Source organism: Somniosus microcephalus, chromosome 18, assembly GCF_052327205.1.
Source record: "Somniosus microcephalus isolate GS21.2 chromosome 18, FLI_Smic_1.0, whole genome shotgun sequence".
Taxonomy (NCBI): Eukaryota; Metazoa; Chordata; class Chondrichthyes; order Squaliformes; family Somniosidae; genus Somniosus; species Somniosus microcephalus.
The window spans coordinates 14,137,989-14,164,932 of record NC_141004.1 but is presented as its reverse complement, the minus strand read 5'-3'; the positions used below and the strand labels follow the sequence as shown (position 1 = coordinate 14,164,932).

The window sequence follows — 26,944 nt, the reverse complement described above, 5'->3', positions numbered from 1 at the left end:
TGAAGGCAAGTATCCCATATGTCTTTTTTACCACCTTATCCACCTGTTCCGCCGCCTTCAGGGATCTGTGTACTTGCACACCCAGATCCCTCTGACCCTCCGTCTTGCCTAGGGTCTTTCCATTCATTGTGTATTCCTTTGCCTTGTTAGTCCCCCCAAAGTGCATCACCTCGCACTTTTCCGGGTTAAATTCCATTTGCCACTGTTCCGCCCATCTGACCAACCCATCTATATCGTCCTGCAGACTGAGGCTACCCTCCTCGCTATTTACCACCCTACCAATTTTTGTATCATCCGCGAACTTACTGATCATACCCTTTACATTCATATCCAAGTCATTAATGTAGACCACAAACAGCAAGGGACCCAGCACCGATCCCTGTGGTACCCCACTGGCCACAGGCTTCCAGTCACAAAAACAACCTTCGACCATCACCCTCTGCCTTCTGCCACTAAGCCAGTTTTGTATCCAATGTGCCAAGGCACCCTGGATTCCATGGGCTCTTACCTTCTTGACCAGTCTCCTGTGCGGGACTTTATCGAAGGCCTTACTGAAATCCATATATACCACATCCACTGCGTTACCCTCATCCACACACCTAGTCACCCCCTCAAAAAATTCAATCAAATTAGTCAGACATGATCTTCCCTTGACAAAGCCATGTTGACTATCTCTGATTAATCCTTGCCTCTCCAAGTGGAGACAAATTTTGTCCCTCAGGATTTTTTCCAATAATTTTCCTACCACTGATGTTAGGCTCACTGGCCTGTAGTTCCCCGGTTTTTCCCTACTACCCTTCTTGAATAATGGTACTACATTAGCGGTTCTCCAGTCCTCTGGCACATCCCCTGTGGCCAGAGAGGTCCTGAATATATGTGTTAGAGCCCCCGCAATCTCCTCCTTTGCCTCACACAGCAGCCTGGGATACATTTCATCCGGGCCTGGGGATTTATCCATTTTTAGGCCAGCTAAAACCGCCAATACCTCCTCCCTCTCGATGTTAATATGTTCGAGCATATCACAGTCCCCCCGCCCTATTTCTATGTCTACATCGTCCTTCTCGATAGTGAAAACAGATGCAAAAAATTCATTTAGAACCCCTCCTACATCTTCCGGCTCCACACACAGATTGCCACTTTTGTCCCTAATGGGCCCTATTTTTTCCCTAGTTATCCTCTTACCCTTAATATACTTATAAAACATCTTCGGATTTTCCTTTATTTTGCTCGCCAGTGTTATTTCATGGCCCCTCCTTGATCTCCTAATTTCTTTTTTAAGTATCCCCCTGCACTTTTTGTACTCCTCTAGGGCTTCCTCCGTCTTTAGCCTTTTGTATCTACCAAAAGCCCTCCTTTTTTTCCTAATCCATTCTCGTATATCCCCTGACATCCAAGGTTCCCTGTGGTTTTTGGAACCACCCTTGACCTTTACGGGAACATGTTGCCATTGTATGATCTCAATCTCCCTTCTGAAAGCCTCCCATTGCTCCGATGCGGATTTTCCTACAAGTAGCTGATCCCAGTCCATTTTGGCCAGATCCTGCCTTATCCTATTAAAATCGGCCTTCCCCCAATTTAGAACCTTTATTTCCGGCCCATCCCTGTCCTTTTCCATGACCACCTTAAATCTTACCATATTATGGTCACTATCACCAAAGTGCTCACCTACTAGCATTTTTTCCACTTGGCCGGCCACATTCCCTAGAATTAGGTCCAGTACCGCCCCCTCTCTTGTAGGACTTTCTACATGCTGGCTCAAAAAGCTCTCCTGGATGCACTTTAAGAATTCTACACCCTCTGAGCCTTTCACACTCTGACTATCCCAGTTAATATTGGGGAAGTTGAAATCCCCCATTATTATTGGGAACATGGATTTAAACTTTATGGGGGTGAAATTGGCCTTTGCGCTCATAAAAAAAAAGGACTTGCATTTCTATAGCGCCTTTCACGACCACCAGACGTCCCAAAGCGTTTTACAGCCAATGAAGTATTTTTGAAGTGTAGTAACTGTTGTAATGTAGGAAACGTGGCAGCCAATCTGCTCCTATTTCTTATGTTCTATCTCCTTTCTGGTGCCACACTGACTCCATGCACTGGGTCTCCTTTTTGCAACCCACAGATAGGAAGAAATCTCGGCTTTGTCGGAAACTCCAGGAAAAAAATGAACAGCTGAAAATGCTAATGGCTCCAGGTAATAACACACACCGCAGTACTTGACTTCAGTGTTCTTCCCAAGTAACTTTCCCAACAACTCTAGTCCCCTTTAAACATAGGAACAGTAGTCGGCCATTCAGCCCCTCAGGCCTGCTCCGCCATTCAATGAGATCATGACTGATCTGCACCTCAACTCCTTTTACCCACCTTGAATCCATATCCATTGATGCCCTTATCTAACAAAAATCAATCCATCTCAGTCTTAAAAATTTCAAACAGCCTTTTTTGGTGAGGGAGTTCCAGATTTCCACTAACCTTTGTGTGAAGAAGTGCTTCCTGACATCACCCCTGAACGGCCTGGCTCTAATTTTAAGGTTATGCCCCCTTGTTCTGGACTCCCCACCAGAGGAAATAGTTTCACTCTATCTACCCCATCAAATCCTTTAATCATGTCGCATCTTGGGATTTGTGACCATTTTTCCACAGAAAAGATTTTGGGGGAAAACGAGTTACGTTTAAATGTTGTGTTATTTTAAAAAGCAAAGTGTATTCACACAAGTTTAGGGGGAAGTATCACTGAGGTGAAAGGTGCTTAATATGCTAATGGTCCAGGTATTGAAATTGCTTTCCTCAAAGACCATAAACAGTAAGTAATTGATTAGTATAGAACCAGAAAATGTCGGAAACACTCAGCAGGTCAGGCAGCATCTGTGGGAGAGAGAAACAGAGTTAACGTTTCAGGTCAATGACCTTTCGTCAGAAATGGAAAAAGTTAAAGATGGAACAGGTATTTAAGTAAGTGCAGAGGCAGGGAAAGTGAGGGGGGAGGGGAGGAAAGAACAAACGGCAAGGTCTGTGACAGGCTGGAAGGCAGGAGAGATTAAATGACAAAAGGGATGATGGTGCGAGGCGAAAGGAGATGGTAATGGGCCAAGTAAAGAAACAGAAGATGGTCTAGAGGAGGTGTAAATGGGAATGGCAGAATCATCAACAGCTGCCGTCTGAAAAAATGGGAGTAGAGGTTATGATCTGAAATTGTTGAACTCAATGTTGAGTCTGGAAAGCTGTAAAGTGCCTAATCGAAAGATGAGGTGCTGTTCCTCGAGCTTACGTTGAGCTTCATTAGAACAGTATAGGAAGCCGAGGACAGAGAGGTCAGAGTGGGAATGGAGCGGGGAATTAAAATGGCAGGCGACCAGAAGCTACAGGCTGAATGGTGGTGTCCAGCAAAGCAATCAACCAATCTGTGTTTGGTCTCCCCAATGTAGAAGAGACCACATCATGAGCAGCGAATACGGTATATTAAATTGCAAGAAATAGCGGAGGATGATCCGTTGAATGTGGAGGGTGATGGGGTGAAAGGTGAGGACAAGGGGAACCCTATCGTGGATCAGGGAGGGAGGGGAAGGGGTTGAGGGCAGAAGTGTGGGAACTGGGAGTCTCTGTCTCTATCGCATCTGTTCCGACAATGCCACATTCCACACCACTGTTTCCGACATGTCTTCCTTTTTCCCCTATACCGTGGTTGACATGGACCTCGACTGTGTCCGTCCCGTTTCCCGCACTTCTGTTCTCACCCCTTCCCCTCCCTCCCAGAACCACCTTAGATGTCTCCACTCTTGTATCTCTCATGGGTAAGCCTCAACTTCCCTATGCCTTCGAGAATGTCTTCAATAACCTTCTTAGCCAGGTAAACATTCAGTAACACAAACAGAAAACCCTGTCTGTAAATGATTTTTAAGCTACGAGAATTATTCCCACAGGGGGTCTCTCCATTTCTCAATGCGATAAGAGCATTACATCTGACTTCATTCGAGTTTGCAATGATTAAACAAATTTACTAAACAAGCAATGAGCAAGTTTTTAAAATTCATTCTGGGGATGTGGGCAAGGCCCGCATTTATTGCCCATCCCTAGTTGCCCTCGAGAAGGTGGTGGTGGGCCTCCTTATTGAACCACTGCATCATTTGTAGCCATGATGTGGAAATGCTGGTGTTGGACTGGGGTGGACAAATGTGAGAAGTCACACAACACCAGGTTATAGTCCAACAGCTTTATTTGAAATCACAAGCTTTTGGAGCGCTGCTCCTTCGTCAGGTGAAGTGAAGAGATGCATATAGGCACAGCATATATAGTCAGAGAGCACTGCCAGATGATTACAGGTAATCTTTCTAACTGCCCTTTATCACACCTCGGCAGAGAGATAATCACAGCAATCAAAGGTGTGAATGGTGTCCAAACAGAACAGTCAGGAAAACATTACATCAAAGAACAATGAGGTGGGGTCACCAGGGGTCAAATGTTGCAGATGCTGGGGTCTGTATGAAAATCAAAAATTCAAACAAAAATGTTTTTTTTTAAACTATATATGCTGTGCCTATATGCATCTCTTCACTTCACCTGACGAAGGAGCTGCGCTCCGAAAGCTTGTGATTTCAAATAAAGCTGTTGGACTATAACCTGGTGTTGTGTGACTTCTCACATTTGTAGTGGTTTCGATATAACTGGGTGGTTTGCTAGCTCTTCAGAGGGCAGTTAAGGGTCAACCACGTTGGTGCTGGACTGGAGTCACATAGAGGCCCAGACCGGGTAAGGACGGCAGGTTTCCTTTCCTAAAGTGACATCAGTGAACCAGAGGGGTTTTTACGACAATCCGACAGCTTCATGGTCACTTTTTACTGAGACCAGATTTTTTATTTCCAGACGGTGGGATTTGATTTCCCGTTCCTCTAGATTATTAGTTCAGGCCTCTGGATTACTTGTACCACATCTGCTGCTGAAACCCTCATCCATGCCTTTGTTACCTCTAGACTTGACTATTCCAACGCACTCCTGGCTGGCCTCCCACATTCCACCCTACGTAAACTTGAGGTCATCCAAAACTCAGCTGCCCGTGTCCTAACTCGCACCAAGTCCCATTCACCCATCACCCCCTGTGCTCGCTGACCAACATTGGCTCCCGGTTAAGCAATGCCTCGATTTTAAAATTCTCATCCTTGTTTTCAAATCCCTCCATGGCCTCGCCCCCTCCCTATCTCTGTAATCTCCTCCTGTCCCACAACCCCCCCGAGATATCTGCGCTCCTCCAATTCTGATCTCTTGACCATCCCCGATTTTAATCGCTCCACCATTGGGGACCGTGCCTTCAGCTGCCTAAGGTCTGGAATTCCCTCCCTAAACCTCTCCGCCTCTCTTTCCTCCTTTAAGACGCTTCTTAAAACATACTACAGTTATACTGGGCTTTGGTGAGACCACACCTGGAGTACTGTGTGCAGTTTTGGTCTCCTTACCTAAGAAAGGATATACTTCCCATAGAGGGAATGCAGCGAAGGTTCACCAGACTGATTCCTGGGATTGCAGGACTGTCGTATGAAGAAAGATTGGGTCGACTAGAGTTTAGAAGAATGAGAGGGGATCTCATTGAAACGTATAACATTCTGACAGGGCTAGACAGACTGGATGCAGGGAGGATGTTTCCCATGGCTGGGGGTCTAGAACGGGGGGGTCAGTCTCAGGATACGGGATAGGACATTTAGGACTGAGATGAGGAGAAATTGCTTCACTCAGAGGGTGGTGAACCTGTGGAATTCTCTACCACAGTAAGCTATGGAGGCCAAGTCACTGAATATATTTAAGAAGGAGATAGATAGATTTCTAGACACAAAAGGCATCAAGGGGTATGGGGAGAGAGCGGGAATATGGTATTGAGTTGGAGGATCAGCCATGATCATATTGAATGGCGGAGCAGGCTCGAAGGGCCGAATGGCCAACTCCTGCTCCTATTTTTCTATGTTTCTATACCTCTTTGAGCAAGCTCTTGGTTATCTGCCCTACTTTCTTGGTATGAGGCTCGGTGTCAAACTTTGTTTTATAATGCTGCTGTGAAGCGCCTTGGGACATTTTACTACCTTAAAGGTGCTGTATAAATGCAAGTTGTTGTTGTTGTACCAGTAGCATAACCATTACTCTACCTGTGTAACAATATAAGTTGGTCTTTGTTGCTCTCACAGTCAAGTTGCTGCTGCTCTGCTCCTGGGATCACGGGTACTTCCAGGAGGTGGTCGAAGCCTTTGCCTGCTATCTCCAGCAGGACTGCCTGTGCGAGGTAACCCTGGAGCTGTGGGAGAGGAGACAGATTGCCAAGAGGGGCACAACGATCTGGCTGTCGGAGAAACTGGCGGCAGTGGATAAAGTCACCGTCGTTTGGTCAAAGGGAGCCGAGGTGAAATGGAAAGCAAAGTCGCTGGGCGAGAAGGACAAGCCTTACTTCGTCGAGTTTGAATTTGGCGACTTGTTCACCCCTGCGCTGGTCAGTGTGGCGGACAAGCTGGTGAATAGCTCGACGGATAAGTTCTCTGTCGTTCGCTTTGAGCGGATCAGCGCTGGTGTCAAGATGCCCGAGATCTTCAGGAAGAAGCACACCTACAAACTGATGGAGGACTTGCCAAAATTCCAGCGGGGGCTCACTTGCATTGCGGGAACTGACTCCGCGGGGAGCAAAGCTCGGGAGAAGCTGAGCGACAGAATCGAGGCATTTGCTGCATACCAACGGCTCTCTCCTACCTGGTTTGAAGACTGGCATTACAGAGAAGGTGACAATCATGCACCATGCTCTTCATCTGCGTTTATGGGAGAAAAGTTATCCATATTGGACAGACCAATGACTACGGAGAGCAACCCAGCAGGCATCACCTCTCACTTTCACCCAAAAACCACCATGTCCGGTGATCACACTCAACAGTCAAAGCCCCACACGGGTAATGACATGACTGTGAAACCACCGCTGCGGGTAAATGATGCCAGTTTGTCTAGTTTGCTTTGCGACGCGTCCCTGATGTTGTCTTCTGGGTATCACAGTCAGCGTCCATCAGTCGGCAGGCTGAAGCCAGGGAGCCACAGTGACGGTCCCGCAGGCTCCAAACATCCAATGACCGAGAGATAGGATCCGGGGGTCTCTACCGATGGCAGCTGCCCAAGCGAAGGGGTTTTTTTTTTTTGCACACCCACGTTTTGGAATGTCTGGTTCCAATAAGATCCCGTCTGAGCCCACCCGCACCGATAACCAGCTCACAAAGCAGCCTCTGCTCAAGCCCTCCACGGCTCGCAGCTTGAAAAGGAAACGTTTGCGGAGCTATGGGGAAAGAGCGGGGGACTAATCGGAGAGCTCTTTCAGAGGGGCCGGCACAGGCACGATGGGCCAAATGGCCTCCTTCTGTGCTGTATTCTATGATTCTAACTACACAATACCCTGAGCCACTGTCTGTTTCTTTACCTGTCCTATTGCAGGAAACTTTGTGTTATTCGGAGGCTAAATGTCCGGCAAGCTCGAGCCACCGGCAAAAATCAGGAGCCATTTTGTTAGGTTTTTTTTTCTTCTTGTGGCATTTTTTTCTTCTCGTGGCTTTTTTTTCAACAGTCAGGCTCTGCAAAGTCTCTGTAGCTTAGCAACAGCTTCAGAGAGACGCTTCCAAGGTACGGGCCGACTGTTTAGAAGCTGTTGCTAAGCAAGTGTTTGTTGTCAGATACGGAGATGAAAAGCTCCGTAGGCTTCAACATTAACGCTGGTTTGTCCGGCAGTTTTGAGGGAACGGCAACAGCTCGGTCCCGTCGGTGCCGGATAGCACAAAGTTTCCTGTACTATCTCGTCTCACCTTGAATATCTCTTAATGTCTCTTCATTCATCCCCACCCCCAAGGTATTGGCTTGGATAGAGAACTGGTTGGCAGATAGAAAGCAAAGAGTTGGAATAAACGGGTCGTTTTCCGAGTGGCAGGCAGTGACTAGTGGGGTACCGCAAGGATCGGTCCTAGGACCCCAGCTGTTCACAATATATATTAATGATCTGGACGAGGGAATTGGATGTAGTATCTCCAAATTTGCAGATGACACAAAGTTGGGTGGGAGGGTATGCTGTGAGGAGGATGTCGTGAAACTCCAGTACGATTTGGACAGGTTGGGTGATTGGGCAGAAACATGGCAAATGCACTATAATCTGGATAAATGTGAGGTTATCCACTTTGGTGGCAAAAACAGGAAGGCAGATTATTATTTGAATGGCAATAGATTGGGAGAAGGGGAAGTGCAAAGAGACCTGGGTGTTCTTGTGCACCAGTCGCTGAAGGTAAGCATGCAGGTGCAGCAGGCAGTTAAGAAGGCAAATAGTATGTTGGCCTTCATAGCAAGAGGGTTCAAGTACAGGAACAAGGATGTCTTGCTGCAGTTGTACAGGGCCTTGGTGAGACTGCACCTTGAGTATTGTGTGCAGTTTTGGTCGCCTTATCTGAGGAAGGATGTTCTTGCCATGGAAGGAGTGCAGCGAAGATTCACCAGGCTGATACATGGGATGGCAGGAATGACGTATGAGGAGAGATTGGGTCGATTGGGCTTGTACTCACTGGAGTTTAGAAGATTGAGAGGGGATCTCATCAAAACCTATAAAATTCTGTCAGGCCTGGACAGACTAGATGCAGGAAGGATGTTCCCGATGGCCGGGGAGTCCAGAACTAGGGGTCATAGTCTAGGGATAAGGGGTAAGCCATTCAGGACTGAGATGAGGAGGAATTTCTTCACCCAGAGAGTGGTGAACCTGTGGAATTCTCTACCACAGAAGGCAGTGGAGGCCAATTCATTAAATATATTCAAGAAGGAGTTAGATATATTTCTTAAGGCCAAAGGAATCAAGGGATATGGGGAGAAGGCAGGGACAGGGTACTGAATTTGGATGATCAGCCATAATCTTATTGAATGGCGGAGCAGGCTCGAGGGGCCGAATGGCCTCCTCCTGCTCCTATCTTCTGTTTCCCAGCCCCCAAACTGCCTTTTGTTTAATTTCCTGCCTTTTTCCCTTAGTTCTGTGGAAGGGTTTCGACCTGAAACGTTGACTCCATTTCTCTCGCCACGGATGTTGCCTGGCCTGCTGAGTTTTTCCAGCATTTTCTGTTGTTACCCTGAGCGAATGGGCAGACTCAACTTGCCACTTTTAACCATGCTTATGCTTTTGGCATCTTGGGGATAGGCCTCATGACTGAAAATCTCAGGCCTGGGACTGGCCTGGCATTGATCGATCTCCTCCTCCGCTCCTGTTCAGAATGGACTTTGGTTCATTGGAAAATGCGAAATCCATTGGAGCTGGAATATTGCAGCCCGCACAATAACTGTCGAACAGCACTTAATGTTTACAAACTGTGAACCTCTGACTACACAATGTGAATGCTGCCCACACTGTCTCACAACCTGTCAGTATTAAGGACCTGGCTGAAGGTTTTCATTAATGTTGCTTCTCCAAGGAGCCTCCATTTTGTATGTTTCTTCAATGTCGCGATAAGGGTTCATCTGGTTAATATGTTTCATAAATAATTATAGAAAATTAAAAAGTAATCCAGCTCTAACCATTTCTGGCTATGTGGCGTGAAGGCGGTTAAGGGGCTGCGAGTCTGAGGGCGAAGCTTCACTTTGCACTACACATTTCTCCAGGAAAGTGTTGCTGTAGTGAGCGGGGATTCCATATTAATGTAACACCTGACAGGATTTTGTTATTGTAACACATTTCTGTCATGAAACAGCCAGGAAAGTGATGGTGTCAACCATGGCTCATTGGGTATCACTCTTGCCTCTGAATCATGGAGGGGGTGGGTTCAAGTCCCCACTCCAGAGACGTCGAGCACAAAAACCTAGGCCGACACTCCCAGTGCGGTACTGAGGGAGTGCTGCACTGTCGGAGGTGCCATTTTTCAGATGAGGCGTTAAATCGAGGCCCCGTCTGCCCTCTCAGGTGGACGTTAAAAGATCTCACGGCCACTATTTCGAAGAAGAGCAGGGGGGAGTTCTCCCCGGTGTCCTGGGGCCAATATTTATCCCTCAACCAACATCACTATAAAAGCAGATGATCTGGCCACTATCACATTGCTGTTTCTGGGAGCTTGCTGTGCACATATTGGCTGCCGCGTTTCCCTACATTACAACAGTGACTACACTTCACAAAGTACTTCATTGGGTGTAAGGGGCTTTGGGACCTCTTGAGGTTGTGAAAGGCGCTGGAGAAATGCAAGTCTTTCTTTACACACCTGAGGCTCATTTGTTCCGTGTGGGTCAAAGCTCTTATTCAATAAATAAATCTGGAAGCAACCAAAATAATTCCATGTTTAATTTTGAAGTAAAACAAAAATAAGCTGGAGCCTTGAACACACCGTCACCACAGGGAAGAGCTGAGGGCCCAGTTGCTTTCCAAGGCATCGAGCAAAACATGGGTGGAGGGCAGGGAGCAGCTCCTGTCAGAGTTCTCTACTTTTCACCTGTCTTCATTATTTCAACACATTTAATGATGGGCATAAAGTATCAATCTTCTGGTTCCTCAGAATTCCTTCCAGGTGGTTCACCCTCAGGGAGCTGGGAGCGGGCCAACTTGAATCACGACTTCTTTTCTCTTCGAGGATGCTGATCATTTTTGCTTTCTCTCTAATGCACACCCAATGTCCTGGCCCGCAAGCTACAGCTCAGGGTCTAGGCAGCTGAAGGCACAGGCGCCAAGGGCGGGGCGATTATAATGGGGGATGCGCAAGAGGCCAGAATTGGAGGAGCGCAGAGAGCTCGAAGGGTTGGAGGAGTTTACAGAGATGGGGAGATTGCACTCTCGCCTCAGGGTCAGGTGGTTGTGGGTTCACAAAGCTGACACTCCAGTGCAGTGCTGAGGGAGTGCTGCGCTGTCAGAGGTGCCATCTTTAGGATGAGACTTTAAACCGAGGCCCCGTCTGCCCTCGCAGAGTGGATGTAAAAGATCCCACGGCACTATTTTGACAAAGTTCTGGGGGAGTTCTCCCCAGTGTCTTGGGCCAATATTTATCCCTCAACCAACATCACTAAAAACAGATTATCTGGTCATTATTTCATTGTTTGTGGGAGCTTGCTGTGCACAAAATACATTACACCAGTGACTACACTTCAAAATGACTTCACCTTGGGACGTCCTGAATTCATGAAATGCAAGCTCTGTCTTGTTTTGGAGTGCGTACATTAAGAGGAAGGCCCCTAGTTGAGAACTCATTAGTGCAGCTCGGTTTTGTGCCCAGCCTCAGAGCTCCAGCTTGTGGCAAGGAGAATGTAATAAGCCAGAGAAACGTGAACACCAAGGCTGAGTGGGGGGGAAATGACCTAGTGCTGTTGTGGGATTTCTCTCTGCCCCAAAGCAGACGGAGACGAGCGTGTACTGGTTCCAAGCGATCTTTATTCAAGCACGTGAAGGGAGAGGCCCCCTCAGTCTGAGCTGAGACAGGAATCTAATTGTTACATTCGAGCAGTTGGCTTATATACAATCTTACATCTCGTTTCCTTCATATCTTCGGGACTTGGCCAATTAATTGTCCAAGTCACGTACACTTAATCACATCTCCACAAAACACTCTCATTTGCCGTTTCCACATTTGCCCTATCCAATTTACGTACGCTTAACCTCATCTTGGCAGCCCATTGTTCAATGTATGGCCTCCTTGATTCTTTTACTCCCCCCATCATCGTGTAATATGCTTTTTCCAACTGTCTTTGTTCTGCCAGACTTCTCCTTTATTACATCAGCCAGCTCGTCAGTTAAGCCGCTAATCTAGTTTTTAACCCCTTCACTGCATTTAAAGAAACGGATTAACCAGCACAATCCCCAGTTCATGCTGTATTGGCCGCTCTCGATTGGGACAAGGGGCCTCCACCCAGAAGAGAATCAGATAGGCTGTAAAATGTGCATGCGTGGACATCACGTTGGGTTAGGTCAGCGCCGGAGCGAAGAGCTGAGATACCCTAAGGTGCAAGGCCTACGGACGGTGCCTGTCTGATCTTGCACATTAAGTGAGAAAAAACAGAACAATGCCGGAGGGAAGGGGCGAGGTGTCTTCCTGTACCTTGGTTCTGCACGGGTAGATCTGGCAACGCTCCTTTCTGTGCAAATCTGCTCCCTTTTTTTTGGCTCACCACCATCTTCTCAAGGGCAATTAAGGATGGGTAATAAATGCTAGCCTTGCCAGCAATGCCCCAGGCACGTGAATTATTTTAAAAAATTGTACTCAAAGTCCAAGGTTGGCGTCACCCAACCACCACTTAACTTGGTCATGTCCGGTTCCATCAGCCTGTGTCCCTCGCCTAAACTTTCCAACAATTAAGTCTACTGTATAATGTTGATGTAAACCATTCCACTAGCCCCCACCAGTGTTAACATTCATTGATTTTGCCTGTTAGAAGTCACAAACCATGTCACTTGGAGAGAGTCTGTTGGAAACTTGCCAAAATACAGCAGGTCCACTTGTGTACATGTCAAGCCCAGCAGCCAAAGGTTCTGGTAATAACAAGGATCAGCCTCCTGCTTGACTGATTATTGGAGCTCCAGTCAGTCAGAAGTTGCACCTCAAAAGAGTCAATAGGAAAAATGCTCACAGTTGAACAATCAATTGCAGAGAATCCTGGGCTTCCCCACCAGCTCAGCTGGTTGGGACAGTGAATCCGAGCCACACACAGCAGCACGGTCCCTGATCCCGAGTCAGTACTAACCAATTTCAGGTGGGACATTGGTCGTGGGGCTACAACTGGCTGTGAGGCCCCTGAAGAAATCAGCTGTGGTTCCTGCTCCTGATCGCATCCAGTGACTCCTGATGGGAAACATGGAGGTGACAAAGATCTAACGGAGGCATCACAGCCAAGCCCATACAGCGGAGAAGCCTCCCAACAATCCCCATGTAATGAGTGAACAGGTGGACCAGGGTAGCAGTGTGAATGGTACCTGTGGAACTGTATCCCAGCAAGGATTGTCCAACTTTGAACATTACTTTCCCTTCTATTAGCTGAGCACTTTCTAAAACACAATAGACCAATGGTTCCAGTTAGAAGAACTGACTACAACAGCACTTTGGACTATTCAGGGGGACTCTCAGGAAATCTTCCAATTTTCTAGATGGCTAGTCTGCCTGTGAATGCAATGTTCCACAAATAACGTGCATCAGGATGGAAAAAAATTCAAAGATAAGGGATAGGAAAAACGTGCATTGCTATTGCATAAAAGTACCTACATACTTCAATTTGCCAAACAATAACACAGCTGGCTAGGGGAAATGTCCAGCTGTGGCCTCCAATCTCAGAGACAAAGAACAAAACTAAACCATGTCATTAGGCAAAGGGGCTCACATCCAAACTAACAGAAGACAAGTATAGAAATGTCAGGACTTTCTTCAAAGATTGATTACAGTAATATGTTTCATGGATTTCTGGTAGATGAGTGAAGCCCAAAACCCTGGAATCACTTGAAACGTTTGCTTGGTGCAGAGGCTACTGTAGGTTCTTTCCTGATGGATCCTCATCACAAGTGTATTGAAAGTTAGACAATGCTTTGTTTCTCCTTTCCTTTTAACTTTTTTTTTTTTTTTATAAACTTAGCAAAAAAGAATGGACTTGAATATGATTCTGGTTAATGTCACACTGGAGTTTCTGGCCGATGTCACCGTATTGTTTATAGCAGGTCAGACGCTGGGTATTCTGCGGCGAGCCTCTCACTCCTGACTCCCCAAAGCCTTTCCTCCATCTACAAGTCAGGAGTGTGACGGAATACGCTCCACTTACCCGGATGAGTGCAGCTCCAACAACACTCAAGAAGCTCAACACCATCCAGGAACAAAGCAGCCCGCTTGATTGGCACCCCATCCACCACCTTAAACATTCACTCCCTCCACCACCGGCGTACCGTGGCTGCAGTGTGTACCATCTACAAGATGCACTGCAGCAACTCACCAAGGCTTCTTCGGCAGCACCATCCAAACCCGCGACCTCCACCACCTAGAAGGACAAGGGCAACAGGTGCATGGGAACACCATCACCGGCAAGTTCCCTCCAAGTCACACACCAGCCTGACTTGGAAATATATCGCCGATCCTTCATCATCACTGGGTCAAAATCCTGGAACTCCCTCACTAACAACACTGTGGGAGCATCTTCACCACGCAGACTGCAGCGGTTCAAGGCGGCAGCTTACCACCACCTTCTCAAGGGCAACTAGGGATGAGCAATAAATGCTGGCCTTGCCAGCGCAGCCAATAAACCATGAAGGAATAAAAAATAAAATAAAGCAAAGATGGACAAACAGGAGGGTCACAGATTGAAGATAATTAGTAAAAGAACCAGGGGTACAAATGAGAATTAAAAAAAATATATAAACACAGCGAGTTATGATGATTTCGAATGTACTGCCTGAAAGGGCAGTGGAAGCAGATTCAAAAGGGAATTGGATATATACTTAAAAAGGAAAAATTTGCAGGGCTATGGGAAAGAGAGCAGATGGGGGAGTGAGACTCATTGGACAGCTCTACCAAGGAGCCGGCACAGGCACAATGGGCCGAATGGATGCCTTCTTCAAGCACATCCATCTTGTGAATACAGCTTTCCCTCTCACCTCCCCTCTCCTGGGCCCCTTTAATGTGAAATAGTCCTGGGGTGGGAGGAAAGAGAGAATTAAATCTCAGCTAAATTGTTCAAACATGTCTGATGGGAGGAACGAGTGCAGGACAGTAGCACGAGCAATATATTAAAAGCACAAGGAATAGGTTAATGTTCATCTTTATTATATAGCACCTTGTATTTTGTGCATTTTTTCCCCCAGTTTTTATATAAAACAAAAGGATTTGAGAGCGGAGGCATTTTAACAATGGAATAACTTTTCGTTTTAAAACAAGTACTTGATCTTGAAACTTTACTCAATGGCTTAATTGGAGAAAGATTACAAGGAATACACAATGGTAAAATATTAATAATGCACCCAACTAGTTACTGTTTTTCATTGCACTGGAGTCCAAGCATACTTAGCATTTAAAAAAATCTCCATTACACTTCCAAGTCTAGTCACCATTTACATTAAAACAAAAAACAGAATTGTGTCAGAATGTACCAACAGGAAAACAAACAATTGTTCTATACAGGATTGTGCTAATGAATTGTGCAGATAGCCCACAAGCTTTTCCCACAGGAGTCTCCCTCATAACTGGATGTTTAAAGTCCTGTCCCAGTCCTCTTCCCAATTAGAGGGGGAGGGGAGTCACACATGGACACACACACACACAGACACAAAATGCCCATCTTGGTTGTCAAGAATCCTTTCCCCACTAATGGGGTTTAACCGAGGCAGGAAGTTTCAAAAAGTGCTTTAGCGGGTGGTTTGAGAACAGATAGCAGAATTGCATTGGGCAATTTAGGGCAAGGTGACAGATTTGAAACAGAGAATGGGGAGAGTTTTTAAAAAAGAATGTGGGACTCATTTACTAAAAATTGTCTTCCTCTTTCTCTCTCCCCCCCGCCCCCCAAGAGCTACGTCAACATGCAAGTGTAAGCAGAAGAAAGTTCTCCTGTTCCTCCACTTCAACTCCAGGTTGCGGTCCATCATAAGCCATTCCTTGCTGTGGTTACCAAATCCTGTTGCAGTACAAGTGGCCAGAGTAGGAGCAATGGTTAGAAGGAGGTCCTTTAAGGATTGCTTTGTCAACTATGACACTATGAGTACATCGGCCTCCCTCTCTAAATTCTGCAGCAGTGTATCTTGTACACAACTGAGCTTAAAGCCTGGGAAATGTTCAACAGCTAGCTCACTGACCAAAACTCCAGTTAAGCCCTCAACAGCACTTGCTGGGATGATCCAAAAAGCTAGCTTATTTTTGTCAAACAAATGTAAACACAAATCCGCAATTGGTCTGAAAAAATAAATCAAACCAGCTGTAAATTTTCTGAGAAATTAAGTCACAAGGAATGGAATAAACCAGAAGCTTTGAGGGACCATCCGAATTACCTATAATTTCATAATGGTGCTTATTTTTTTTTATATAAAAGTGCAGTCATTTAGTTAATTGTCCAATGCACTTTTCCAAATAAAGGTTTCAACAAAGCAATGATAGGATTAATGAACCTTGATGGATATTCCTCACGCACCACAGTCACACATACACACATTACACAAAAGGATGCAGTTATACTCCTGCTCAGTATATTATACAAACAAACACGCTTTAACATGATAGAGTGTCTAAATTATTCATAAACCATGTTCAATTTATAGCTTGGGTCTGAATGAGGAGGTTATGCAGGCAAGTGCACATACCCGGGGCTTGACACGCATGGGGCAAGGAGGGAGGGAGAGAGAATGCTGGCTGGTTACGTTTCAGCAGGATGCCCATCAGTGATGTGTGGACATCTTGGGAACTTTGCTAGACGGAGAAGTGGAGGAGGAAAGAGAAGGATTTGGCACGACCGAAGCGGACAGAGCGTGAAAGTGTGCACGGCCACGTGTAAACATGTCGAGCCACGAGTTAGCATCTCGGGAGTTTTTAATACTAGACTTTTGTGGGGGCTTTTTTTTGGTGATATGGAGTGAAAAGCAGTGCCTTAAAAAATACCACATCGCCAAACTGGTTCAGGTTACAGTACAAACAGGTAGAGATAGCTCACCAAGAAAAGCTTTACACACACAGGCGGAATCTTCCCCCTCCAGCCTGTGATTTGAGCAGAGAAAAAAAATACTCCTTTCGCCCAGGGGGAATTTACAAAAAAAACAAACTACGAGGGTGCAATGGGTCTCGTTGCCTCTGCATGAACGCAAAAGGGGTCAAGCTTGTGCACGGGGTGTCTTTTTTTATAAACTGCAGCAGCCGGGGCAAGCTGGCTTTGCCTTCCAGTGTGTCCAATTTAAAACTGGCTGGAGTTGAGCTCACCTCCTCCCCAGTTCAGTGCTGTACATCAGGCTTCAGGCCTTATGTCAAGAGCTTTTTTTTTGAATCACAGTCGCACCAAGTGCGGCAGATAGTCCAAGTGCTTTCTTTAATTAAAAAGTATAAGCCTCTTTCAAGGGTTGAAATGCTATGAGGGAGACCAGTCTGTAACTGTACCTGACAACACAATTTACACAAAGTTCTGATTTGTTTTCACAAAAAAGAAATACTGACCGTCAGCCACAATAGCTTTTCTTAAATGGCTGAACACCGCATCAAAACATCTTACCACTGGCCAGCTTGTAGGACTCAGGAGAGATTTACGATGTGTTAAATTAAAACTGCTGCACTCTCACCACTGCTTTAGAATAATTTCAAGATTTAAAGTGGTTTGAATTAGTGTTGCTACAAATCGGTTGATTTTATCTTCAACACTTGGCTTTTTTCACCTTGATTCCACTGTGTATAAAGCAGTCTCTACCTGATTTTATTTGATTGTATGAAATCTCTTCATTTACCTCCCTCACTTTCTATACAGGCCAGGCAGCTCCTGCAGTTGGGATGAGCGCACGACCTGCTCCCAACACCTGTACAGCCGTACTCATTGCAATAACTTCGCAAACAATTACCCTCCCTCCAATTTTCTCCATCTCGCATACGTAACAACTCAATTAAAGGAGGGGGCACAAAAATCAAACGCCTGGATCCTTCCGCTCTGCACCGCAAAGTCTCAAGACACTTACGCTACCAGAGCTTCACTCACAAAGCCAAGTGTTTAAAGCAATAAGGCGCCGTGTTCACAAACCCAACTTAAATCCAGCAATTACGACCAGGGATGACCCAAAGAGAACTTAAAAAAACCCGACAAATTGCACACACTTCAAAGCAACTAAGCTTCCATCTGGAACTTGAGCAGTGTGGGCAGTACATCAGAGATGGATTAGTTTCTTTACAAAAAGTGTACGCGCTACCTAGATTTCTTTACAGCAGGTGGATCTGAAAACTTAGCAAATGATTCTCTGTGATTGAGTGAAGCTCCCCTTGAAAAGACGACGTACAAGCTAACTGGCTAAAGGTTCACTGCTCCCTGGCCATAACCATTTACTTCTACGAGGCAGGCTGCAAACTACTCCCTTTTGGAAATAAAACCCAGGTCTCAGAAGAGGGCTCTGGATATCTGAACTCAAGAACACTGCAACAGATTGAGATTTCTTACGGCTGCCTTTGAAAGCAGCGCTGCCTCTTTTAGTGTTTTTCTCACGTCAATAATTGTTTGCTGTGAATCATGTTCAAGTCAGTAGTGATTTCTCCCGTTTCTTTGGCTTTTACAAAAGGAGGTTTTATTTTCTAGGTTTAACAGGACCGTGAATGTTTTCCAAGCGCCATCGTTTTTCCCGCCTATCTTTCCAATTTCGATGAACATTTTTTTGTTCTCAGGTCAATGGCGCAAATGGAACTTCCCGTCGGACAGCCAGCGCCAGCAATACACAACTCCCAAATCATGTACAGCAGGGGCCAGCTGGAGAACAAAGCTTTTCCTTCTCTGCTGTAACAGTGTGCTTTAATCAAATCGCCACTTCATTCATTCGAATTTTACGATTCGCCCACCGCCCGTTCAGAAAGTCTCAATCCAGTTGTTGGTGGGCTTAAGACAGCACAAACAAAACCAACGTTAAATTGTGTGGACAGGCTGACCCCCACCTCCGCCCCCCAGTTGGGACCTTCTGCTAATTTTCCAGTGTTTGGAGGAGTTAAGTGTTTTCTGCAGATAATTACTCAAAGGGAAGATTTAAGGGTTTTGTCATGCGCAGGTACTCACCTGTATTACAGCTCCTTTCTTCTTTAAACTTAATTTTGAAACCATGCCCAGCCCCCGAGCTCCTTCATCCATCTATTCAATTTGCTTCACCGACAAGTACAATAGATTCACGAGGATGAAATGGGGAACAGGGCGGCACCTGCCCTCCTTTGCAGTGTAGTGTTTCGGGGTTTGCTGGCTTCTTCAGAAGAAAAGTCACAGACCGAGGCTTCTTCCCTCTCCCCTGTATCCACCAAAATTCGGCGGAGACTTGGAAGTGCGGCGGAAACGAGAGCAAGTGATCTCTGAACAGATCAGTAAATGCTACCAGGACACAAGGGGATCCATCACTCCACCCACCATGACAGTGAAGCAAACGGGGCATGAAGGTTTCAAACTTAAAAACATGTAAAATCCAGGGCAAGTACCCATCAGTAATGTTACCTGCCCTCTGATCTCACCTCCCCGCTAAAATAATTTGGATTTCTATTGCATGATTTAGAAGACTTTCTGATCAGTAACAATGTAATATTTTTCTTCCAAAACTAATACTGGTTAAAAAACATCAAAGTGCAGTAAGAGACTCACATAACGAGAGATACCTCCCACGTGTATCCAAGGTGCAGTCCTTTTAACACGCTCAAGCTCTCAAACACAAGCGCAGCCACTCAGTATGCCCCTCATCTTGGGGAAACATGACAGTCACACGAGCAGCAGAATTAGTATCAACAGGATCATCCACTCCACAATCACTCGCTGCGACAGACTTGGGGCAAGAGGGTTCTCGCTCCGCTTCAGTCCTAAGAGGTCTACGGCCAGTTCGCTCCTGTATTAAAACGTTGTGTTAAATTGCTTCTGCGCCAGACCTGTCGCTCCTCGCTCAGGCTGACCTGTATCGCTGCTGCCCTCACTCATCCACCAACCCTACTGCCCCTCCAAGAACTGTATCCTTCTCTCAACCGTACTAACTACTATCCCAGACACTGTCGATCAAAGGCCAGATATCAAAACAAGTCAACACCTGCATTTTGCACCAACAAATGATCAGAACCGAACTGATCAGAATACTGAGTAAGTTGCTACAAGAGCCCATTCTAAAGCAACTAACCAGGGTTTTTTTGGTAATAAAATTAGTGTTTACATCACCGTTAAGCGGATTGTAGAAGGATGGAGTGTTAAATCCAACGATCGGTCCTCAGGTCAGAACGCTAGAGCGAAGCAAAACCTGAACCCGGCCAATTCGGCAAGATGTGCTGGTGCCAAAGTGCTATATTGAGGGGTTTCTCATTCTAAAAGGATGAATTTGAGCCTGTTCGCCACAGGCTATGGTCACTGACAGGCCTTATTCACTGGCTCTTCTGCCCCAGAAACTGCCTTTTTTTTTTTAAATATAAAAGAGATTACCAACAGTGGTATCCGTACAATACATCTTCCCTGTGTTACCATAACATACTCAGTTGAAAGTGTTCCAATGTCTCAGTTTACTATGGAAAAAAAGCAGTGACGAGCCAAATTTCGGAAAGATGATGACATTCCATGGGGCATAACTCAACCAGTCGGAACGGAAGCCCTTTACCTCGAATGGGGACAACTCTCATGGAACAAGTAAACAATGAGGTTACACAGAACAGTTTAAAAATAACACATACACACATTTATAAAACACCAGATTAGAACACAAACTAATCTCCTGGGGGGTGAAAAACAGGCTTGGCGGTAGCGCAGAAAGGGAGATAGTGAATCAGCAGCCCGACTTGCACTTTTCTTGGAGCTAAAATAGGACGGAGTGTTAAACGAGGCTGCCAATTCGCTATCTCCCATATTCACCCCGCACCGTCACCCCCACCCGTTTCCAGTCACAACGCACTTATCGAATGGAGTTGACCCCCAGTTTGCTTACAGCCAACCGATGTGCCCAAACATCCTGGCAGAGTCTGCCATTCTGCAACAGCCACGCAGTTTGACAAGTGGGCAGGCAGGCAGGTCACAAAAATAAATCAAACTGGGTGATTTTCAACTTGGTTCTTCCAACGACTAAAATGGAGGCACGAGCAATGGGAGGAAATGTAGTGTTTAACGTCGGGCAACTCCAAGGGTCATCAAATCAGGGGAATTCCACTCCTTCATTTCTTGGATGCTTTTTATGGGTATATAGGAAGATCAGGACTGTAGTGACCTTGCTCTCCTTTCAACTCCCCTCCCAGGAGTTACACACTTGCTTTTGGATCAGCAGAAGCCGAAGATGCCATCGGGTGGGCAAACGCATGGCCAGCGGTGGAATTCAGTCATTGGCACTTTGCTAAAAGCTAGTTGCATTTTCTTTCACATTTCACTTTCAAGACCTTTTCAAGCATTAACATTTTTTTTTTTTTTGCAGCCAGCACACTTTCTAGTTTTTATTCAGTTGAACTATGATTGTGTGCAGTAGTGATATTGTTCTTTGACAAGGATCTTCATACAACAGGAGAGACCCTCATGCAAGCCGTTTGGGGGGGGGGGGGGGGGAAAGAGGGGAAGAGGGGGAAAGAGGAGGGGGTGGTGATTGTGTAAAAGGCCCGCCAGGGACAAGGAACTATGGACCAACACACTCAAAAAGGAGGAGTGGAAGTACAGGAGCGATCATCGCCATTCCCCGTCTTCAATCCAGTACACAGCAGTACAGACGCAACAAATAGTGCGATTCTGCATTAACTTCTCAACAGTTGCGAGTTCCAAGCCAAAAAATAAAGTGTAAAATTAGTGCAAAGTGACACTATTTGTGGAAAAGAGAGAGAGACAAGTGCCAACAGTGCAAAAAACAAATACTACTGTGTCTGGTACTAAAAGCTGTCGACAGGAAATAAATGGTGAACAGTGCCAATGTGCTAATCTTCAGCCAAAACGTTTTATCCTCTCCCCTCAGCCTCGAACAGACGAACACTTAGCCCCGGCGCCAATCCATGCTCATGAGGCAGCAGTTCACATGGATCAGAGAGGGTGGAGAGGGGGAAGGAAAATAGGTGGATGGGAGGGAAGGAGCGATGAAATAAGCAGCTGCATTCCTAGCCGTCCCTTCTCTTAATAGCATTGTGTGTCAAATCGGAGAACCCCAAAAGCAAGGTTTGCTCAAAAATACTGTCGAGAAAGGAAAACCCAGTGAGTTCCTTGCACCAGTCCCAACAGCCGTCCTATTGCAACCCCCACAAGTCCAAAAAAATGAATAAAAATATCAAGTTTTGCTTTCTTGCTGCATAGCAGAAGGTAAACAGTGATGCTGAACTAGTGTTAATACTGATGCGGAGTCAACGGAAACAACCCTGCCTCAATAAACTGGGTTCTTTCTTTGCCTTCCCCACCCTCACCCCACTTTGTGGAGAGTTCCTGCCAATCCGCGCTGCCTCCCGCTCGCTCTTCACGTCGAGCCATGTGGCCCGGAGTTGCTTTTGCAGAGCCTGTCCATGATGCTTTGCAGGATGGGTTGAACTATCCCGAGCAGGGGCCTCTGCGAAGGGTCGCCGCTCCAACACGCCTCCATCAGCTGCCAGCATTCCTCGTCAAACGTAGGCAGTCGCTCCGGCCGTGCACCTAGGACCAGAGAATCAGAGAATCAGGCTGCATACAAGGTGGCCGTTCGGCACAGCATGCCTGTGCCAAGTGCTGTCCAATTAGTCCCACTGCTCCTTGATCTTTCCCCATAGCCCCGCAAAGTTCTCCTTTTCAAGTATTTATCCAATTCCCTTTTGAAACTTACTACTGAATCTGCTTCCACCCCTCTTTTCAGGCAGTGCATTCCAGATCGTAACTCACTGTGTAAAATAAAATTCTCATCTCCCCCCTGGATTTTTTGCCAATTATCTTAAATCTGTCCCCTCTGGTCACCGACCCTCCCGTCAGTGGAAACTGTTTTAGCCGAGTAGGGGGAAGATAAAACCAGGGGAGTAGAGAGGGTAGAATACATCAAAATTAGCAAGGGATACAGACAGATATCGAGCTGGGGGAATAAAAGTGGTACGTTTCCTGTGGTGCTGCCCCTCGAGTCATGATGGTGGTTTGGGGTCATTCATAGTAGAAGCGGGGATCGCCGTGAAATTTAGCTCGTCGGCATGCTCCTCACCCTACCAACACACCAAACACTTTCCCCGCGTACTAGTGACACAGACACAAGACTTTTGAGGTAGAGATAGGAGGCTGGCCTCAGTGTCGTCACTACTGAGATCGAGCCAGAATTACTGATCGAGTACTCTGGCCACTGTGTATCCCCCCCAAGTTCCTTCACCCCACTGCACCGTCTAGCCCCCAAGCTCTGGAGTTCCCTCCCTAAACCCCTCTGTCTCTCTCCTTTAAGACTCTCCTTAAAACCGACCTCTTTGACCAAGCTTTTGGTCACCTGTCCTATGTCTCCTCCTTGGGCTTGGAGTCAATTGTCGGATTAAGCTCCTGTGAAGTGGGGAAGTTCTGCTACATTAAAAGGCGCTATTTAAATGCAAATAGTTGTTGAGACAGCCTCCAAATGATTTCACTTGGGATGAGCAGAGTTACAAAGAAGGGTGGTCATTAAATACCTTTCTTCACATTGGTCCACAGCTGATCCTTGCTTGAACATTTTTCAAAAGCTTCCGGGAGTTTAATCGTTCCTGTGCAGAGATACCAGAAAAGGATTCCGAATGCATACACATCCACAGAATTATCGTACTTTCCTAAAGAAGCCGGGGGGGGGGGGGGGGTGGGGTGAAAAAAAAACAACAACAGTGTAAGGATTACAAGCTTAATGTTTGAGGATATGCTGTGGCAGTGTATTGTTGAGTGTGCTGGAGGGGTACAGTGCAGGGTCGTGCATTCGATTCCACATGTGGTACCATTCTACGAGCGCTCCTCCTCTTCCTCACCCTCCCTCACACCCAGTCTCAGTGAAGCCGTTCAGGGGCTTGTTATTAGAGGCATCACTGAAGGCAAGACATCTGGTTTCTCCTGACCGCTTCTCAGTGGGCAGTATTTGCAGAGACCTGGCAGCAGGGTCGCCAGGGGCTTTCTTGCACCCCTCTGCTCGTATCAACAGATTGTTAGGCGAGGGCATCAAGGGGTATGGAGGAAAGGTGGGGAATTGGAGTTGAGGTGTGGATCAGCCATGATAATGAATGGTGGAACAGGCTCGAAGGGCTGAATGGCCTACTCCTGTTTCTTTCATGAGGCCAATTCCAACAAAAGTGGCTCAGTAACAGAGTGGGTTCCCTTGGTGCCAAATTCACTCTGGTTATATTGGAATAGCCTGGCACACCACACAATTTTCTCGTTTTTGCTGATGGGGTTTTTTTGTGGAGGGGGGGGGGGGGGGCGGGCGAAGGGCACACAGAGCAGGGGTACGATAGCATAGTGGTTATGTTACTGGACTAGCAATCCAGAGCCCTGGACTAATGATCCGGAGCCAGGAGTTCAGAACCCACCGCGGCAGCTGGGTGGGATTAAATTAAATAAATCTGAACCATGAAACTACCGGATTGTCTTAAAAAAAAAAAAAAAAAAAAAATAATCTGGTTCATTAATGTCCTTTAGGGAAGGAAATCTGGCATTCTTACCCAGTCTGGTCTACATGTGACTCCAGACCCACAGCAATGTGGTTGACTCTTAACTTAGCAAGCCACTCAGTTCTACCAAAACCGCTACAAAGCATACTAAGAATACCTTCACCACACGTACTGCAGTGGTTCAAGAAGGCGGCTCACCACCACCTTCTCAAGGGCAATTAGAGATGGGCAATAAATGCTGGCCTTGCCAGCAACGCCCACATCCCATGAACGAATAAAAAAAAGACTGGGAAAAGGAGATCATCCATTTGGCCCCAACCAGAATTAGACTGGTGGGCGAGAGTCTGCGGTGACAGCCATCCATCTTGCTGCAATCGTCACTCTGCCTCTGGAGGCTCAGAACAACACTGCTTCCTTGAGGAGTGATTTATTGCTTCCTGCCTCGGTGCTGTTTGCACCACAGACAGCGGCTGTGTGGTTAACCGACTATAAATCATGGGACAACGCATGTTTCTGGCTGGCAGCAAACAGCTGTCAAAATCGGAGCTCCAATCATAACAAGTAGGAGGAGCAGGAGTAGGCCATACGGCCCCTCGGGCCTGCTCCGCCATTCAATAGGATCATGGCTGATCCGAATCTAGACTCACGTCCACTTCCCTGCCCTCTCCCCGTAACCCCCAATTGCCTTATCTGCTAGGAAACTATCTATCTCCATTTTAAATTTATTTAATGTTGCAGCTTCCACAGCTCTCTGGGGCAGCAAAATTCCATAGATTTACTACCCTCTGAGTGAAGAAGTTTCTCCTCATCTCAGTTTTGAAAGCGCAGCCCCTTATTCTTAGATTATGCCCCCTAGTTCTAGTCTCACCCATCATTGGAAACATCCTCCCTGCATCCACCCGATCAAGCACCCTCACAATCTTATATGTTTCGATAAGATCGCCCCTTATTCTTCTGAACGCCAATGAGTAGAGGCCCAACCTACTCGACCTTTCCTCATACGTCAACCCCCTCATCTCCGGAATCAACCGAGTGAACCTTCTCTGAACTGCCTCGAGAGCAAGTGTATCTTTTCTTAAATATGGAAACCAAAACTGCACGCAGTATTCCAGGTGTGGCCTCACCAATACCCTGTATAACTGCAGCAAGACTTCCCTGTTTTTATACTCCATCCCCCTTGCAATAAAAGCCAAGATTCCATTGGCCTTCCTGATCACCTGCATACTAACTTTTTGTGTTTCATGCACCAGGGCCCCCAGATCCCTTTGCACTGTAGCACTTTGCAGTTTCTCTCCATTTAGATAACTTGCTCTTTGATTTTTTCTGCCAAAGTGCATAACCTCACATTTTCCAACATTATATTGCATCTGCCAAATCTCTGCCCACTCACTTAGCCTGTCTCTGTCCTTTTGCAGGTTTTTTATGTCCTCCTCACTCATTGCTTTCCCTCCCATCTTCGTATCGTCGGCAAACTTTGATATGTTGCACTCGGTCCCTTCCTCCAAATCGTTAATATAGATTGTATCAGAGCCGCTCGACTGATTTGCAGCTTTACCACTTCGTCATCGACGTCTGCCCTTGTTGACAGTAGGCTCCCGAGGTATGGAAAGTGGTCCACGTTGTCCAAGGCCTTGTCGTGGATTTTGATAATCGGGGGGGGGGGGGGGGGGGCAGCACTGTGTGGCGGGGGCAGGTTGGTAGAGGACCTTTGTCTTACGGATGTTTAGTGTAAGGCCTATGCTCTCGTATGCTTCGGTGAAGGGGTTTACGGTGGTTTGGAGTTCGACCTCCGAGTGAGCGCAGACACAAGCATCGTCTGCATACTGTAACTCGACGACAGAGGATGGGACGACCTTGGATCTGGACTGGAGGCGACAGAGTTGAACAGTTTCCCGTTTGTTCTGTAAATTAGCTCCACTCCAGTGGGGAGCTTACTGAGGGTGAGATGGAGCATTGCAGCAAGGAAGATCGAGAAGAGCGTTGGTGCGATGACACAGCCTTGCTTGACCCCGGTTTGTACGTGAATTGGGTCTGTGGTGGAACTGTTGGTCAGGATCACGGCTTGCATGTCGTCGTGAAGCAGGCAGAGGATAGTGACAAACTTTTGAGGGCAGCCGAATTTGAGGAGGACACTCCATAATCCCTCACGGTTGACAGTGTCGAAGGCCTTTGTTGAGATCAAAGAAGGCCATGTACAACGGTTGGTGCTGTTCCCTGCATTTCTCTTGTAATTGACGTGCGGTGAAGATTATGTCCATTGTGCCCCTTAGTAGGCGGAATCCGCATTGCGACTCCGGGAGGAGCTCTTCGGCCACTGGGAGAAGGCGATTGAGGAGGATTCTTGCGATGACTTTCCCTGTGGCAGATAGCAGGGAAACTCCTCTGTAATTACCGCAATCGGACTTGTCACCTTTCTTGAAGATGGTCACAATTACGGCGTCTCGGAGATCCCCTGGAGTCCAACACCGCCTTTAGTGTGCCAGTGCAGCCTTCGGTCGCCTGAGGAAGAGTGTGTTTGAAGACCAGGACCTCAAACCCGGCACTAAGCTCATGGTCTACAGGGCAGCAGTGATACCTGCCCTGCTGTATGCCTCAGAGACATGGACCATGTACAGCAGGCACCTCAAAGCACTGGAGAGGTACCACCAATGCTGCCTCCGCAAGATCCCGCAAATCCATTGGCAAGATAGGTGCACCGACGTCAGTGTTCTTGCTCAGGCCAACATCCCCAGCATCGAAGCTCTGACCACGCTCAATCAGCTCCGATGGACGGGTCA

General features: G+C 46.7%; 2 protein-coding genes across 3 annotated transcripts in view; one reads left to right on the top strand and one right to left on the bottom strand.

Annotated features, from left to right (window-relative positions):
- Window positions 1-9,531, top strand: part of LOC147105040 (uncharacterized) — an 80,708-nt gene extending 71,177 nt beyond the window's left edge. The window contains exons 15-16 of the mRNA XM_086011077.1: window positions 2,120-2,191; window positions 6,165-9,531. Of these exons, the coding sequence (XP_085867203.1) occupies window positions 2,120-2,191; window positions 6,165-7,096 (1,004 nt within the window). The 3' untranslated portion in view covers window positions 7,097-9,531. The remainder of the gene's footprint in view (window positions 1-2,119; window positions 2,192-6,164) is intronic.
- A 5,186-nt stretch (window positions 9,532-14,717) lies between these two features.
- Window positions 14,718-26,944, bottom strand: part of dstyk (dual serine/threonine and tyrosine protein kinase) — a 118,872-nt gene continuing 106,645 nt past the window's right edge. For both annotated transcript variants that reach the window (XM_086011075.1, XM_086011076.1), the window contains 2 exons: window positions 23,208-23,342; window positions 14,718-22,230 (listed from right to left, as the gene is read on the bottom strand). In XM_086011075.1, coding sequence (XP_085867201.1) covers window positions 22,058-22,230; window positions 23,208-23,342 — 308 coding nt within the window. In that variant the 3' untranslated portion in view covers window positions 14,718-22,057. The remainder of the gene's footprint in view (window positions 22,231-23,207; window positions 23,343-26,944) is intronic.